The sequence below is a fragment of the Chaetodon trifascialis genome, chromosome 7 (genome assembly GCF_039877785.1).
Source record: "Chaetodon trifascialis isolate fChaTrf1 chromosome 7, fChaTrf1.hap1, whole genome shotgun sequence".
Classification (NCBI taxonomy): domain Eukaryota; kingdom Metazoa; phylum Chordata; class Actinopteri; order Chaetodontiformes; family Chaetodontidae; genus Chaetodon; species Chaetodon trifascialis.
In genome coordinates this window covers 17,166,762-17,181,945 of record NC_092062.1, presented here as the reverse complement: position 1 = coordinate 17,181,945, position 15,184 = coordinate 17,166,762, and the positions used below count along the sequence as shown (strand labels likewise).

Sequence of the window (15,184 nt, the reverse complement as noted above, 5' to 3'; positions counted from 1 at the left end):
TGCTGCAGTTAAATCCTCGTCTTATCTCACACTGAACTCTGTCTCTATTGTCCGACAGACCAACTGCCAGACTGCCCGTCTGTCCAGGAGCTGATGTGGTGGTGTTAGTGAAGGAGGTGTCACTGCTGATGCCAGAAACACTATTAGTCATTTATTATATTGTCACACCTGTGGATTGGCTGACGCAGAGAGCGTAATGTGCCTCAGCTGCTAGAGGTTGCTCTTATGAATAGAGGCCATAAAAACAGTCAGATTATGTGTTGACAGCTCTGACTTAGGGCAATAAATTATATATAACATATATGCATATATACAGCAGAAACATATCTACTACCTTCAAGAGAGGAGTTACAAGTGTTTATGTGTGTTTTTGATAAATAAGCATCTGTGCTTAATGTTTTTCATCCTTATAAGTCCTTTTCTTATAAGTCATCGTGTCAGAGACAGCCACAGCTAACACAAAAAAACTGAATTAAGTACACCACATCTATTAGCACTCAGAACAGTAACACAGAAACCTACATTATGACTTACCTTGTCACAATGCATATGCGCTGAATGCCAAAAATGACAACTCATTGATGCATTAAACTCATGATGGGTGTGGATACAGTCGTTCGCATATACTCTTTATTCTCTTTGACATAACTACTATAATTTCAATTCAATTCAATTCAATTTTATCTGTATAGCGCCAAATCACAACAGAAGTTGTCTCAGGACACTTTCCATATAGAGCTGGTACAGACCAAGCTCTTTTATCTACAAAGAAACCAACAATTCCCCCATGAGCAAGCACTTGGCGACAGTGGCGAGGAAAAACTTCCTTTTAACAGGCAGAAACCTCGAGCAGAACCAGACTCTGCGTGGGCGGCCATCTGCCTCGACCGGTTGGGTGAGAGAGGAAGAGCAAGAGAGGGAGAGTGAGACAGACAGAGAGAGTGAGACAGACAGAGAGAGAGACAGACAGACAGACAGACAGAAATGCAGTCAGAGAGAGAGACAGAGAGAGAGAGAGAGAGACAGACATGCAATCACAGTAACAGTGACAGTGGATGTAATAATAGCAGTAGCAGTTGCAGTGGATGTCAGGCAGGGCCAAGGCAGGAGATGCAGCTGAAATCCACAATCCAGATTCAGCCACTGTGGAACCTGCAAGACGACCAAGCACAGAGACTCCGGGGAAGGAGCTAAGTTAGTAACACGCCGTGGTAGGACATGAAAGCGTGCAGATGGAGAGGGACAGAAGGACAGAGGAGCTCGGTGTATCTTTGGATGTCCCCCGACAGTCTAATCCTATAGCAGCATAACTAGGGGCTGGTCCAGGACCAGCCTGAGCCAGCCCTAACTATAAGCTTTATCAAAAAGGAAAGTTTTAAGCCTACTCTTAAATGTAGAGACAGTGTCTGCCTCCCGGACAAAGACTGGAAGATGGTTCCACAGGAGAGGAGCTTGATAGCTAAATGCTCTGACTCCTGTTCTGCTTTTTGAGACTTTAGGAACCATAAGTAGACCTGCATTCTGGGAACGCAGTGTTCGAGTAGGGCAATAAGGTACTATGAGCTCTTTAAGATAAGAAGGGGCCTGGCCATTTATGGCTTTGTAAGTAAGGAGGAGAATTTTAAACTCTATTCTAAACTTTACAGGGAGCCAGTGCAAAGTGGCGAGTATTGGAGAAATATGATCTTGCTTCCTGGTTTTTGTCAGAACACGTGCTGCAGCGTTCTGGAGCAACTGGAGAATATTCAGCAACGAATTTGGGCAGCCTGATAGTAAAGAATTGCAATAATCCAGCCTGGAAGTTACGAATGCATGGACTAGTTTTTCTGCATCATTTTGAGAAAAAATATGCCTGATTTTTGCGATATTACGTAGGTGAAAAAAGGCAACGACTTTTTTAAGAATGGAAAAATGGGAGCCTGATGCAGTCTGACTTTAACCTGCAGGTTCTGTGAATGGACATCGAAAATTCAGATGTCCAAAAAGCCACAGAAGGCAGACAAATGTACAAATGATGTTTATCACTGGTGTGGTGAAACGTTCCTTGGCCAGTGTTAAGTAAGATTATTGAAGTGAAGTCCCTCTCTCATTATGGGAGAGCAAGATGTCACCATGTCCCCTCTCAGTGAACTTTGGACTCCTAATGGATTATGTAACCCAAATCATTGCTGTGTAGCGGTCAAGATCCATATTACTGCTAATCAGAGAGAAGCATGACAGTGGTGTGAAAAAATGTGTGATATCAGATAAGATATTGTGGAGAAAAAGACTGTTTCAGTCAGTAGTGCGTCCTCACATGTGGAAATGCTTTGATTTTTGTCATTTTTATTGCTGTTTCATGAGCAAACAGACCGGCAGGCTATATTTTGACATTTGAAATCTGAGTAAAAGCGAAGTGAAGACTATCTCGGTGTGTGTGGAGACCTTAAAGCGACATCTCCACCTAGTGACATCCTATCACATCTGTTTTTGAAGAGTATCACTTTTTGGTACCATACAAAAGGACAGATATCTTTCCCCGTAGAAAGATAACATCATGCCACACTGTCTCCCTCTGCTGGACACGGGAATGAGGAGCATTGGTTTTAGTGTAAAATTTATTAAAAAGCAGTAGAAACTCAAAATGCAGCTTCAATTCAAAATATATTACAATGTGTTTTAATTTACAGGTGCCAAATTACTAGCTTTAAACTGGGCAGAGAAACTGTTTCAAAGGTTGATTCACAGCCATCAGTGCACTTTAATTATGGTTAATAATTATTAGAATTAGAATTATGGCTGGTAAGGAAAAATCCCAGGCCTTGAGGTAGATAAAGTCCTGCAGCTAAAGTAGAGAAACATACACACTTTTGATGTGGTCTCCGAGTATATTCCTTTGGACTTTGTTATAATGACGTTTTAACGTTAGTTTCTTGTCCGTCATCAGTCACTTAGCTTGACTGTGCTTCACAAAGCCCCTCCTCATGTTTCCAGATTTTTAAGAGGGCGACGTAGCACCACGTCTACAGGCCCAGGTGGCAGTCGTCTGATCAAAGTCCAGGCCTCCAGGCGTCTCATCCCCACCACACTCACACCCCCAATCTCCAGGACCTCATCACTAGGACACACCTTGTCAGCAGGACCCCCTAAGGAAAGGAAACATTGAATATATGGCTTTAATGAGCATGTCTGCATAAAAAAGAGAGGTCAACATGAAGCAGTCATGATGTAAAGGTAATGCAGATAGCATTTAAATATAGTCATGACATATTTTATTTAACCTATAGGAACAAAACTGGTGTCTTTCTCTTTTCTGGCTGTTCACAAAGAATATCTGGATCAACACTGCAGTAGGCAACAGGCAATAATCACATCATCTCTCCTGACTTTACAGTGAACCGTTTATTTAAAAATGTTATTAGTCATGTGAAGAGGCAGAAATTTAGACGATTATCTGAAAATCTAGTTGCTTATAATGAGATAAAATGACTACAATCATATGCAAATCTAGTTCAAAAGTCCATCTGCTCATACTACATTAATTTTACTAAATTTTACACTTTACGCTGTCAGTGGACACCAGTCTGGGACATTTTAAGAGTTTATAACGGAAAATGTTAATGCTGCAGCAAACATTTCATACAATTATATCCTTTTTGTATTAACATGACTGCGATCGTGTGCATTAAGTGAGGTCCATAAACATGGGTTTCTGACATTGGTTTGGAACAGTGGCCTGCAGGGTGACCTGACGTCAACCCTGTCCGAACACCTCTGGGATGAACTGGAAAGCAGCAAACTAGACCTTGTCAGCCAATGTCTGTGCCTGACCTAACTTGTGCATCCCTGCAGCCAGGTTCCAAAAACTTGAGTAAAGACTTTTCAAACAGTGGAGGCTGTTAAACATGTTATACTAACACCCCCGAGTTTGGAATGAAATGTCAACGATCATATATGAGTATAATGTTCAGGTGTCTACATATGCATACATGTCTGGATGTCTACATCCTTTTGGTCATCAACTGTATTACTTATTCAATCTTACATTAAATGATCAGATCTTTGCATTTCTCTATGGAGGTCTAAAACACAGAGCTTCAGTTCTCACCCTGGAAGATCTTCTGTACAGTGAGTGGTCTGTTCCCCAGACTGGAGCCTATACCTCCCTCCAGGCTGAAGCCCAGATCCCTGCTGTTCTTCTCCAGACACACACACAGACGCTGACCTGAGAGAGCAGGAAAGACAGGAAAACATACAGATACAGCTGATCACTTCAAGCTGCAGATTTAGGCCTCATGTCTTTTCAGACCTCTGGTAAAGTCTGTCCTCTCACCTGTCTCAGTGAACTGAGTCTGCGTTGAACCAGGATGATTTGTCTGCCCTTTACAGCCACTGCTAATTCCTCCCCTCCTCAGGACCACCACCCCCAAATCCCGAGTCTTTGCTCTTCTCAGGACCCTCAGGGCCTCCCAGTGGACGTAGCCACACAGTGATGTGCCATTGATTGACAAGACCTGGTCCCCTTCCCTTATGGAGCCTTCCTGGGCTGCGACACCTGCGGGAAACACCTTGTGAACCTGTGAAGACATCAAGAGTTAAATGAAGAGTCTGAGGACAATGTGTTATCTTTGTTATCTTTATCTTTCTGGATATAGCAGGTAGTTCCTTACAGTGACTGGCTTGTTCTGGTCCACACCCCCTGCCACACTGAAGCCCAGTCCCACTCCCACCTCCTTATGGAGAACCACCACCTGCACGTCGTCATAGTCCTGCAAGGAGGAAAGGTATAAAGAATGAGGAATACAATTTTCACAATATTTTTTAAACTGCAGCGGTAGAGACGTGTTGGTTCAATACCACAAGTTCAAAACCACAGCAGAGTGTAAAAAGTTACTGAGGTGTTTGTACCTGCAGGTTGTTGTCTCCCAGGCTCCTGACATCCTCCAGCAGCCTGTCGAGCTCCTCGCTGGGCAGCACAGACACACAGGACAGAGCTGACATGTCGGAGCTCAGCGAGGCGGTCCGGCGGCCTCTAGACTGCCACTCATCACTGTCATTGTCTGACTCATAGTCAACTCCAGCAAAGTTACAAAGGTCTGAAAGGCTACAGGGGGGAAAGATGAGAGTTCTGGAGGTAAAAAACTGTTTGAAGGAACAGCTCCATCAAACCAGAAATCTGATCATGTAAACAGTACCCACCTGACACAGAAGCTCCTGCGATCTGACTGGCTCATGTTACTAGTGATGGTCACCGAGGACTCTCCAGAGTCTGAATCATAGTTTGAATCCTCATCCTTCTGTGTGCTTTCATCATCATCCTCATAACCATCTTCATCATCATTCCAGACCTTAAACTTCAAGCCAGCTACCCAGGCATTCAGGTCCAACACCTGCTTCTGCCTATTTGAATGGGCTGTATTGACATCTGGAGAGATGAGATCTGGGAGGTTGCTGTGAGATGAAGTGGCGAGGGGATGAGAGAGAGGTGGCGAATGTCTTTCAGGCACTTCGGCCGCTCGTGTGAGGACAGAAGTGCTTTCATTTCCACTGTCTGCAATAGGAGTGGTGCTTTCCAGTTGGGCATTAGGCGACAGAAGGGGTGAGCGGTTGGGAGTGTTTGTTGGTGTCTTGTCTTCATCACTAACAGGTGAAGGTGTTGTTTTCTGCGCACCAGTGTCAGTGGAGTTGGACGGTATGGAGAATGGCGGTCTGTTGCTGGCCTCCTCGGGGCTTGAGACTTTGGAGAAATCTGTCTCGTCTATGTAAAACTGTCTATGGAGTCTTTGAGCTCCTCCATTTACTGGGATTTCCAGTGTTCTCTTAAGTCTGGAATGTCTTTCAAAACCGTCAGCAGAACTGCTGGATGTTTCTTTTCTTTCATTCTCAACCAAAGCATTGCCTTTCCTCCCTGATCTTAGTCCAACCTCATCCACTGATAATGACCTTTCTGACCCACATTTCCTTCCTCCTTTCTCTTCTGTTTTCTCACCTGCCTCCTCTCCCTCTTTCAATCCCTCACACTTGTTTCTCAATCCACTTGTTGCTTTTGCTGACCCGTTATTTTTCACTCCATCATAATCCCTGCTGAGTTGTGTTGGCACAGAAAATGCCCGTCTGGGCGTCAGGACTTGTCCTGTAGCCAAACCCTGGGATCTCTGTGTCAGAGCCTCAAACTGACTGATCTTATTTTTCACACTGGCTGCAGAGGGGACGGACAGCATGTCTGGGAACGTCTTCCTCTCGATTGTTTTCATTCTGATTTTCTGTGAGTTTGACTCAAACACGTCATCAGTGCTGCTACTCTTCACGTCTGTTTTTCCTTTTGTTCCGTCTGTCTCTTTCTCTTTTTCCTGCCATACAAGCCATCCAGTTCTGTCTCTCAGTGTCCGATTTATTCCATCATTCTCACTCTTTTCCTCTCCGTGGTTCACCCTTCCCTCATCCTTACTTCCGCTTACTCTCCTCTCTCTCGCTCCAAATGAATCTCTGAAAGAAACCGACCTCTCCTCTCGTAAGCAGGTGCTTGGCTGAGGAGGTGCAGTAATCTCTCCTGCAGCTCTTGCAGATCTTATCTGAGCTGCTATAGTGTGCCTGCTCCTCGCTCTATCCAGAGACCTCGTGCCAATTTCCTCTAACCCTCTACTCCAGTGAACTCCACTTTCTTCTAAATACCTGCCCTGGGTCTGTCTTTTCCACAGTCCTCCTGACAATCCCTCCCTGGTGTCTTTTTGTGTCCAGGCGATTGACTCCCCCCTTTGCATTGGACTAGGGCTGCTTTTCTCTTCTGATGAGAACCGCCTGGGGAAGGTTCCCCCAGCTGCCCTCTCATATGACCTCTGCTGTGGCAAAGTGAAGATGTTTGCGGCTGTTTCTTTGTGATGGGAGGTTACAGGGGTAGAGAAGTCCCTACCGGCAGACTCAAAGAGTTTTTCTATCCGCTCCAGTATACTCTGACCTGCATTGGGCTCAAAGGAAGAAGTTGTCCCTCTGACTCCAGAGCTAGGTCCAGACTGGGACCTCAACCTGGAGGGGAGAGAATGACCCCTGCTGGCCCTGTCCAACGGCTGACTCACGTGACTCACAGAGCTCCTCCCTTGAACATCTTTGCTTGTACCTGCAGCGTTATAGGTCTGTACTGAAGACATCACCCTGCCCCTCATGCCTTCAACTCCTGTCCGTCTTTCATCCAAGTCTCCAAGCCATTTACTGGCGTCCCCTCCTCTTTTGGTTGACGACGTGAACATGTCAGCTTTTTTAACCCAGTCTGGGCTTCTTTCCCCTTTTCTCCAATCTAAACTGTTACTTCTACTTGGCTGGATGTTGCTCCTCAAATCTGTCCTGCCACAGCTTTCAGATGCTGGGTTACAGTTTCCACTTCTGTCAGCACCAGACTCTGTGACTGTTTTGTCTGTTGGGTCATTCTGGTTCGGTTTGGTAGACATTTTATGGCCTGATGTTTCCTTCTCCTCACACTGACCTTTGACACTGCTGTGACTCCCAGTCCTGGCTTGGTAACCAGTGACTGTGTGATCCTCCTCTTTGTTCGTGCCATATGTGCCAGTGTGCATCACATATCTCTCTCTTTGTCCAACTTCCTGAGCATCCTCCTTCTCCTCCTCTAAAAGACCTCTGGGTTTCCTAACACCTGGTCTGCGAATGAGACTGTATGAGGGAGAGTTAGCTGAGCGGACAGTGAAGCGTGCTCCTGTCCTCTGCCTGCTGTCCTCGTTCACTGGAGTAGGGAGCAAGGACAAGTCCATTGTCTGAGAGTAAACAAAGTTAATGACTGCCTGTCAAGTGCCAAATCCCAAAAAGAAAGCCAAAGAGTGAACTTGATATTTAAGGGATTCCAAGCAACTGTCTTTCAGAGTGAAATCTGGAAGCAGTTTGTCTGAATACTGCAGTTTAGAGTGTGTTAAAAGTGAAACAGTGGCACAGTCACAGTCCTGTCATTAGTTTCTTGCACAGAAACAAATCCTGCATTAAGAAGTTTGATATTTCAGTGATGCTCCTGATGATTCGCTGTTTTGTGGTCTAGAAGAGATGACTCCTCTGGGCTCCTGTATTTGATTTTGTGTTGTTCTGTTCAGCCTTCAGTTCCGAAGCACGACTTCAGCGAACAGCTCCCGGTGCCTGCCAGACATAAAAAAGAACAAATTTCCATCCTCAGAATGGACCAGGCTGGAATGTTGTGATATGTGGATTGTGGTCGCTCTGGCTCCTCAAAATGGTCAAACAGAATCATAGAGTGGTTGAGGACAGCGAACACAGCATGTTAAAGAGGAACACAAAGTGGACAGTGGATGGAGAAGATGTGGAAATGATAATTGAAAAAACTAGCACAAGAGATAAGGAAAGATAATTCTGGAAATTCTAGTTAATGTTAAGCAGAACCACTAATAAAATACGACATTCTAATGTCTCATTAAGATAATTAAGGGGAATAATCTTGAAACAAGCCTGTTAAGAAGATATATCTTGTCACACCACCTTGATTTTAGATATTTTTACTTAAACGTAGCTTTTTGCAGTGAGAATGCGAGAGCTAAAGACACTTCAGTATAGGCATTTCAAACCTCTGTGAGTTATGTCACTTTGCAACACATCCCTCCCCTCATGACATTCCCCTCACCCTGAGTCAATGAACCCATTCACAGAACAGTGGGATGAAGATAATGCTCTCTGTTGTACTCACATATCATAACAGCTGTTTACACAAGCAACACACTCATGACTACCTGTCAGCGTCAGCTAAACCTGAACCAAAAACTGGAAAAACTCACCTAACAGCAATCCACTCAGCAAAAACAATGCATTAAAGTGCCACAATTAGTCTCTGTGCGACGCGTATCAGTCTCATAGAGTCCATGCAAGACACTGACACCTCATGACAGCAGATTCAGGTGAAAGATCAGATAAGATGGACAACATGGACAATGGCTCATCTGGGACATCAGAGTTCACAGCCATACACAACACACGTCAGTAATCCAGTGAAAACAAGCCAGAATTCGGATCCAATCATAGTTATTGGCATTAAACAGAAATACAGTAAGCTGCTGATTTACTGTACACATAAAACAGGATACGGGGATTAGATGCATGTGTAATTACATGAGCACTTTATGAAGTCTGAGGCATTTTATGAAGTCTAGGCTTGTCGCCGTGGTGCTTTCCAGTGCAGGTGAGTGTGAGTGTCGGTTTACAGACGCACCTGTTCTGCTAGGTCACAAAGCCTCCCATCTGTGTAACCAGGGCAACACTGCACAGGTTACTTCAAACTCCAAATGAACGGCAAGTAAAACACAACAGTACACACACAATTAGCTCATTAATCCACTTCCTCAGGCACCTTACCTTCTCCAAGTGTGTCTTCTGTACTTGTCCTCGAACACTGTGTTGACACGGGTTCATGATGAAGACGTCGCTCTGCCATGACATCAGCTCTTAACTCCTCTCTCTCTCTCTCTGTCTTCCTCTCTTTCCATCAGCTTTGCATGATGGATTGTGTACAGTGACGCAAACCTGCCACACTGGTTTATCCTCTCGTCCTCCCTCTTTCTCGCTCACTCTCTGTGTCTGTCTCTCTTTCTCTCTCCTCCCCCTCCCATTGTTGTTTTCTCTCTCTTTTCCTCTTCTCACAGGGTAGCATTCCTGACTACGGTTCAATGTGTCACCCACTAAATGGCTCAACAGGGAGTGCAGGCGCACGCACGCAGACACACACACACACACACACACACACACACACACACACACACACACACACACACACACACACACACACACTCTGCTGTTCTCTGTATGCTTACATACACGCCCTGCAAAATATTCAAACTCCATCTCACATCAGCATTTCATAGCTCAAGGGAGAAGAGATACAGTTCAGACAACTGTGAGAAACGAAAAACAAGAATGACATTTCCCGACACAGACTTGTAGTATCACCCCACCTCGGGCAAACCTGAGTCTGATCATCCGGCCTGAGCAGGTATCAAAATACATAATAACAGAGCACCTTTAATTGGGACCAGAGAGCACAAAGAGCTCACGTAAACCCATAAATACCAGCTGGGGTAAATATTGCTAAAAGCACACCTCTTGTATGACATATGTTCAACAAAACAAAGCTGCATTGGAGACAGACTTCTGTGGGACTGTAATGTCGACTGAAAGGTATCTGAGAACGCAGAATGGTTTTATGCACACAGAAGTAGAAGAAGTATTGCTTGTGGGGAAACTGGATTCTGCAGAGTGGGAGGGTCAGCAAACAGACTTTTGAATGACAGATGCACAAAGAGCAAGCAGAGTAGAAAGCAGACATAGACTTATATAAAATAGCAGTACTTACAGTTTTGGTTGTTGTGTAGAGGCTCATGTTCTTACTGCTGCTTTTGCATGCACCTGCAACTGTCTTCCGTTGAGACAAAGGAAACTGTGGTTATCAAATCAGCATGTTTGCAGCGTCAAAGAGGGGATGTCTCAACGTCTCTCTGTGCCTGTCAAACGTCAGACAGACTGAGTCAGAAACATTGATCCTCGGTCAACTCTTACGAGCCCAATGATCCAATCAATGATTAGCCATACAGACAGAGGTCTGGTAGGTTGCATGGTCTTCTCAGGACAGAGATAACTTTGTGAGTAGGGGTAAATAGCTCCAGTGCGACTCTGCAGACTCCCACCCTTGTCCCTGACAGAAGAAAGACGCTCAGTGTCTCTGCAGGATAGATGCAAATGACTGTCCTTCTCACACTCTCATGCTGGTTCTCTAAATTCATTCAGTCCCATGTAGGATACAGCATGAGTGTTGTGAGAAAGGGCAGTTTATGGTATTTAATCTGTCTGCACAGTGGATATAAATAATGACAGGCAATTCAGTGTCAAGCAACACAAAAATAAACTGCAAGAATGTGAAAATTGAGCAGTTTAGTGGTGTGCATCTTTTATTTTATGAGACTGTTAGAGCTTGAAATTACAGGATTTCTGTCAGGGTAGAGTCTCTTTATCATTACCGTTTGTTTGTTGATGTGTTTGCTTGTTGGGTGGGTCGCTGTAAAACAGCGTTCAACAGCAGGTGGCAGAAGAGGCCAGAGAAACGTCAGACCTGACGTCACCCCGGTCACGTGACTAACGCGGAAGTCAACAAACCGGTCCAGGCAGTGAAATGTAACAACCAGAAGAACTTTATTTTACTCAGGTTCCCTGTTCTGTGTCTTCCGTCTAACGTTAGTTGAATGTGTTTTAAATACTGCCGCCTAAATGAAACCTTTTGCCTTTCAAAGGTCAACCGTGTGACGTGCTGCTGCCGGCGAGAAAACGTTAACTTTACCTAGTAAAAAGTCGGTTTCAAAATGCGGAATGACTCTCTTCTGTCAAGCATTAATGTGGTCCTTGTTATGGCCTACGGAAGTCTGGTGAGTCTCTGTCGCTTTGGAGATGATATATTCGGGTCGAGTGTAAATTTGTAGTAGTTAGTAAGTTAAAACTTATGATGACAACAATGTGCGACTGTCAGATACACAGAGTTTATTATTTGACAATTGCTTAATTTTCACAATAGCGTCTAGATGCAATATATCTCAAAGAGCCAAACTGAGTGAATGTAAGCGCTCATGTCAAGACTCCCAGATCAGATTTAATGCAGCATGGGTTTGCAAACATTTCCCATTATTTTGACAACTTCATCCAGGTTTTTTTTGTTAACATCGGTGTAAATTGTCATGCACTGTTATATGTTTTCAGGGATCACATTATTAGTGCAGTTAAGTGTTTCATTTTTATTATCATTATTATTTAATTATCTCAATTTTCACTTGTTTCTTTCATGTCTGTTACACTTCCTAGAATAAACAAAGGTAAAAATAATAATGTTTCAGAATTCCACATTCATAAGAACAAATTTAATAAAGATGATGAAATTATGCAAAAACAGCTAAAGGTAAAGCAGTAAGTTCAATGTGACCTTTTTCTATTTTAATTTGTTTCTTGAATTGTTTATGTATTTACTAATTTGTGTGTATTTTATATTATTACTTGGTTCTGTTTGTTATCCACTGGCATCCTGTTCACTTAAAAAAAGCTGCAAAATATCTTTAAACTGAGACTCTTGACTGTCCTCCAGGTGTTTGTTTTGCTGTTCATCTTTGTCAAAAGACAAATTATGCGATTTGCTATGAAGTCTCGAAGAGGACCACATGTTCCCCTTGGCCACAATGCTCCTAAGGTAAAACAAACACACACACACACACACACACACACATACACACACACACACACACAGAGATGATAACGAGCCAGCAGTGTGATGCTCTGTAGTATTTGCCTATAAACGATGTTTTTACACCTGGGTGTTTCTCCTCGTGTGTGTGCTGTAGGAGCTGAGGCAAGAAATCGAAGCCAAACTTTGCGACGTCCAGAAAATCCACTTTGAGCCTCGTCTGCTGTCCCCAGATGATGACCGGCTAAAGCACAGAGAACAGTCTGGTTAGAGGGACACTCGCTCTCACACACAAATACACACAAATATACACAAATACACTCCAGTCCAGCAACTATCGACATGAGAAGTTTTAATGCCTGTTTACAGAGGAATCTGTGTGCGTGCGTGTGTGTTGCAGATTCCTATGACTACCTGTACAGGATGAGAGCCCTGGATGCCATCAGAGACACTGGTAGGCTTCGCAGTCTTTGCAGTCACTGATCTAAGTTTGCTTTATTTGTCATAAACAGACTGTGAATCCTTCCCTGCTGTTACAGCACCTCTTGTACTTCCTGTCCATAGATCTCCCTTTCCGTGAGCTGGGCGGGTCGTCCACTGCTGTGACGGGTAAAAGACTTCGGACCTGGCTTCTACAGCTGCGAAAGTCTCAGTGCATGTTCAGAGACAGTCTGAGCTCCCTCATTGACACGGTGCTGGATGGGTACAATAAAGCAAGGCACGGGGCAGAGGTCAGTGTCACTGTGTGGGTTTGTGTTCAAGAGGTTTATCAAGTCATCAGACACGTCATAATGATGATGTGCTACACAGCTCTTTGTCCAAATTAATAAGTGAGTGTATACAGGCTGAGAAAGGACCCGCTGCCATTGGGCAAAGTGATTGAAACGATCTGAAGCAGTGCAGCCAGTTCATTTAATTATATTTTATGGGAGAAAAATGACAATGCAGCCTTTAAAGAAAATAATGAAATAAAACAACGCATGACTGCACTTCAGGAGAAACCTGTATTAATAAGTAGGCACTACATTACAGACCATTAATGAAGTGCAATGGCAACCATCCAGCCTTTTAAACTAATAAGCAAAGAGAGTACTGAATTTGAGTAATATGGAAAAAAATAATCAAAGACATTATGATAATGTAAAATATAATCCTGGCTATTGAGCAAACATTTTAAAGGACATTATATGAAGCAGTTAGTACCATAAACATCCATTTTCACACACATGATTTCACAAATGTGGGCGATAATGTGGCCGACTGTAAGTTGTTTCACATTTCTATAGAATCCTTGTGATTAGCATTTTACCTTTAGCCCATCCTGTTGTGTTCAGTGCATGAAAAGCTGACAAATGTACTGATGTCTCATCTTTGGCTCCTGATTTGTCTCTAGACTTTTGGTGAAGCGGAATTTTTGAAATACCAGGAAGCTCTGACTGAGCTGGCCTCTGTGTGAGTAAACACAACCGTTTCTTACAGCGTTCCCATTCAGCATTCTGTTTTTGCTAATCCCATCTTAGAATGTTAATCACGCACCGGGAACAATCCCTTTCTCCCCTCGTTGTTTTTAGTGTCAAATCACACAGCAGCAGCGGCAGCTCTCCGAGCCGGCACCACCAGTCTGCAGCAAAAGACCTGACCAGCACCACAGAGCCTGCGAGCTCCTCCTGCTCCTCCCCCACACAAACTACCTACCTCACATCTACAACGCAGCAGCGCAGCAAGCGGCCCAGACACTTCCTGGAGCTGAAGAACTTCAAAGACAACTACAACACTCTGGACAGTTCGTTCTGAACATCTGTGATGCCTGTCCAAAAGAAAGGTCAAGGACAAGGTGGAGCTGCCAGTGATTAAAGTGCCTATGGATGGCGACGGGTCAGAGTCAAGTAGTTTAGAGTCAAGCACTGCCTTCATATGCTAACACGTATTGCCTGGTTTACAGTAAAGTGCATATCAGACTACTGGCACAGCAGTGCTTTTTGCCTAAGTGTAGCTTATGCGTATATCCTGTATTAATGCATGTATGAGTGCTATGACTGGATAGAAAAATGACTATAGTAAGTGACTATAGTAAGTAGGGTTGATATGACCAAAACAAAACCAGGGTTATGGGGCTATGCAATGGCATATGACAATCAGTATTTATTGCACAATGTAAAGGCCTATGCAGACTTGTTACAATTAACCAACTGTATTTAAACATGCTAATAGTTAACAATGATTGTAGAGAAAACCAGTGTTAAAGGTATGCTATGCAGGATTTCCATAAAGAAACATTGTATAGACTCAAAAGCAATCCTCCTCAGTCATCAGCTCTGACCCACTAGATGTGTGTGATGGTGTGTCTATCTGCAGAGACCCTGCTCGCTGCCTCTGTTTTCTTGTTATTTTGCTGAATTCAAGACGTTTCTGGCCTGCAGCCTTTGGGTGGTGAATGTGTAGCCCCCAGCCAAAAACAGCGTGCAGGTGAGGTGGCCGTGAAAATGCGGCCACAGTGTCAACAACTGTTCATTTATTAACAGTAGCCCACAATTCCTGCATAGTGTACTTTTAATGGTTGTCTCACACTGAGGAAACATCCAGTTCTGTCACTTATGTTTACGTCTTGTGTGCTGTATGTGTGTGAATGATGTTTTGAGCCTCAAGCATTTGTTTTACAGAAGCCATACTTGATTTAATGAATTTTGATCGTTAAGTGCTCTTTTGATTTAATCATTTTTTTCAGTGCAATGTAATTTAACAGAATTCCAGTGCGTTAATGCATTCTGAATGTGAGGTATTGCATCGGGGGGAATGTGACTTTTCTCTTTTGTAGAGGTAAACTGGCCCTCTGATGTCTGAACTGTGTGTTTCATTTGGTATTCAGGAGTTTCAAGGAGGTATTTTCATGCCTGAATAATTTTATTGCCTGTGGTGCTTATTGTTCAAGTTGCCATCCAAATAAAACAGTAACATTCAAAGTTTGTACAGTGTATAGTGTCCAGCAGG

At 43.7% G+C, this 15,184-nt stretch overlaps 2 protein-coding genes across 4 annotated transcripts; one reads left to right on the top strand and one right to left on the bottom strand.

Moving 5' to 3' along the window:
• Positions 1 to 2,587: 2,587 nt before the first annotated feature.
• Positions 2,588 to 10,604, bottom strand: LOC139334081 (uncharacterized). 3 transcript variants are annotated; one of them, XM_070966828.1, is made up of 7 exons: positions 10,331 to 10,604; positions 5,179 to 8,112; positions 4,888 to 5,083; positions 4,650 to 4,748; positions 4,313 to 4,556; positions 4,088 to 4,204; positions 2,588 to 3,125 (listed from the first exon to the last, which is right to left on the bottom strand). In XM_070966828.1, the coding sequence occupies exons 2-7, from the start codon at positions 7,737 to 7,739 to the stop codon at positions 2,962 to 2,964; spliced, it is 3,381 nt and encodes a 1,126-aa protein (XP_070822929.1). In that variant the 5' UTR covers positions 7,740 to 8,112; positions 10,331 to 10,604; the 3' UTR covers positions 2,588 to 2,961. The 3 variants fall into 3 exon arrangements, with proteins under 3 accessions (XP_070822929.1, XP_070822928.1, XP_070822927.1); XM_070966827.1 differs by lacking the exon at positions 10,331 to 10,604 and adding an exon at positions 9,337 to 9,694; XM_070966826.1 differs by lacking the exon at positions 10,331 to 10,604 and having other exon boundaries at positions 5,179 to 8,384.
• Positions 10,605 to 11,104: 500 nt separating this feature from the next.
• On the top strand, positions 11,105 to 15,153 carry c7h1orf43 (chromosome 7 C1orf43 homolog). The gene is made up of 7 exons (XM_070966424.1): positions 11,105 to 11,393; positions 12,101 to 12,202; positions 12,354 to 12,462; positions 12,597 to 12,650; positions 12,761 to 12,927; positions 13,590 to 13,648; positions 13,768 to 15,153. Exons 1-7 carry the CDS (start codon positions 11,331 to 11,333, stop codon positions 13,988 to 13,990), a joined length of 777 nt encoding a protein of 258 aa, XP_070822525.1. The 5' UTR covers positions 11,105 to 11,330; the 3' UTR covers positions 13,991 to 15,153.
• Positions 15,154 to 15,184: the final 31 nt, after the last annotated feature.

Coding starts and splice junctions, on each gene's coding strand:
- LOC139334081 (XM_070966828.1), bottom strand. CDS start 7,739: ATGGACTTGTCCTTGCTCCCTACTCCAGTGAACGAGGACAGCAGGCAG. Junction 5,084..5,178: donor CGCAGGAGCTTCTGTGTCAG/GTGGGTACTGTT, acceptor TCCCCCCTGTAG/CCTTTCAGACCTTTGTAACT. Junction 4,205..4,312: donor GACTCAGTTCACTGAGACAG/GTGAGAGGACAG, acceptor CTGCTCTCTCAG/GTCAGCGTCTGTGTGTGTGT.
- c7h1orf43 (XM_070966424.1), top strand. CDS start 11,331: ATGCGGAATGACTCTCTTCTGTCAAGCATTAATGTGGTCCTTGTTATG. Junction 12,651..12,760: donor GGATGCCATCAGAGACACTG/GTAGGCTTCGCA, acceptor TCCTGTCCATAG/ATCTCCCTTTCCGTGAGCTG. Junction 13,649..13,767: donor CTGACTGAGCTGGCCTCTGT/GTGAGTAAACAC, acceptor CGTTGTTTTTAG/TGTCAAATCACACAGCAGCA.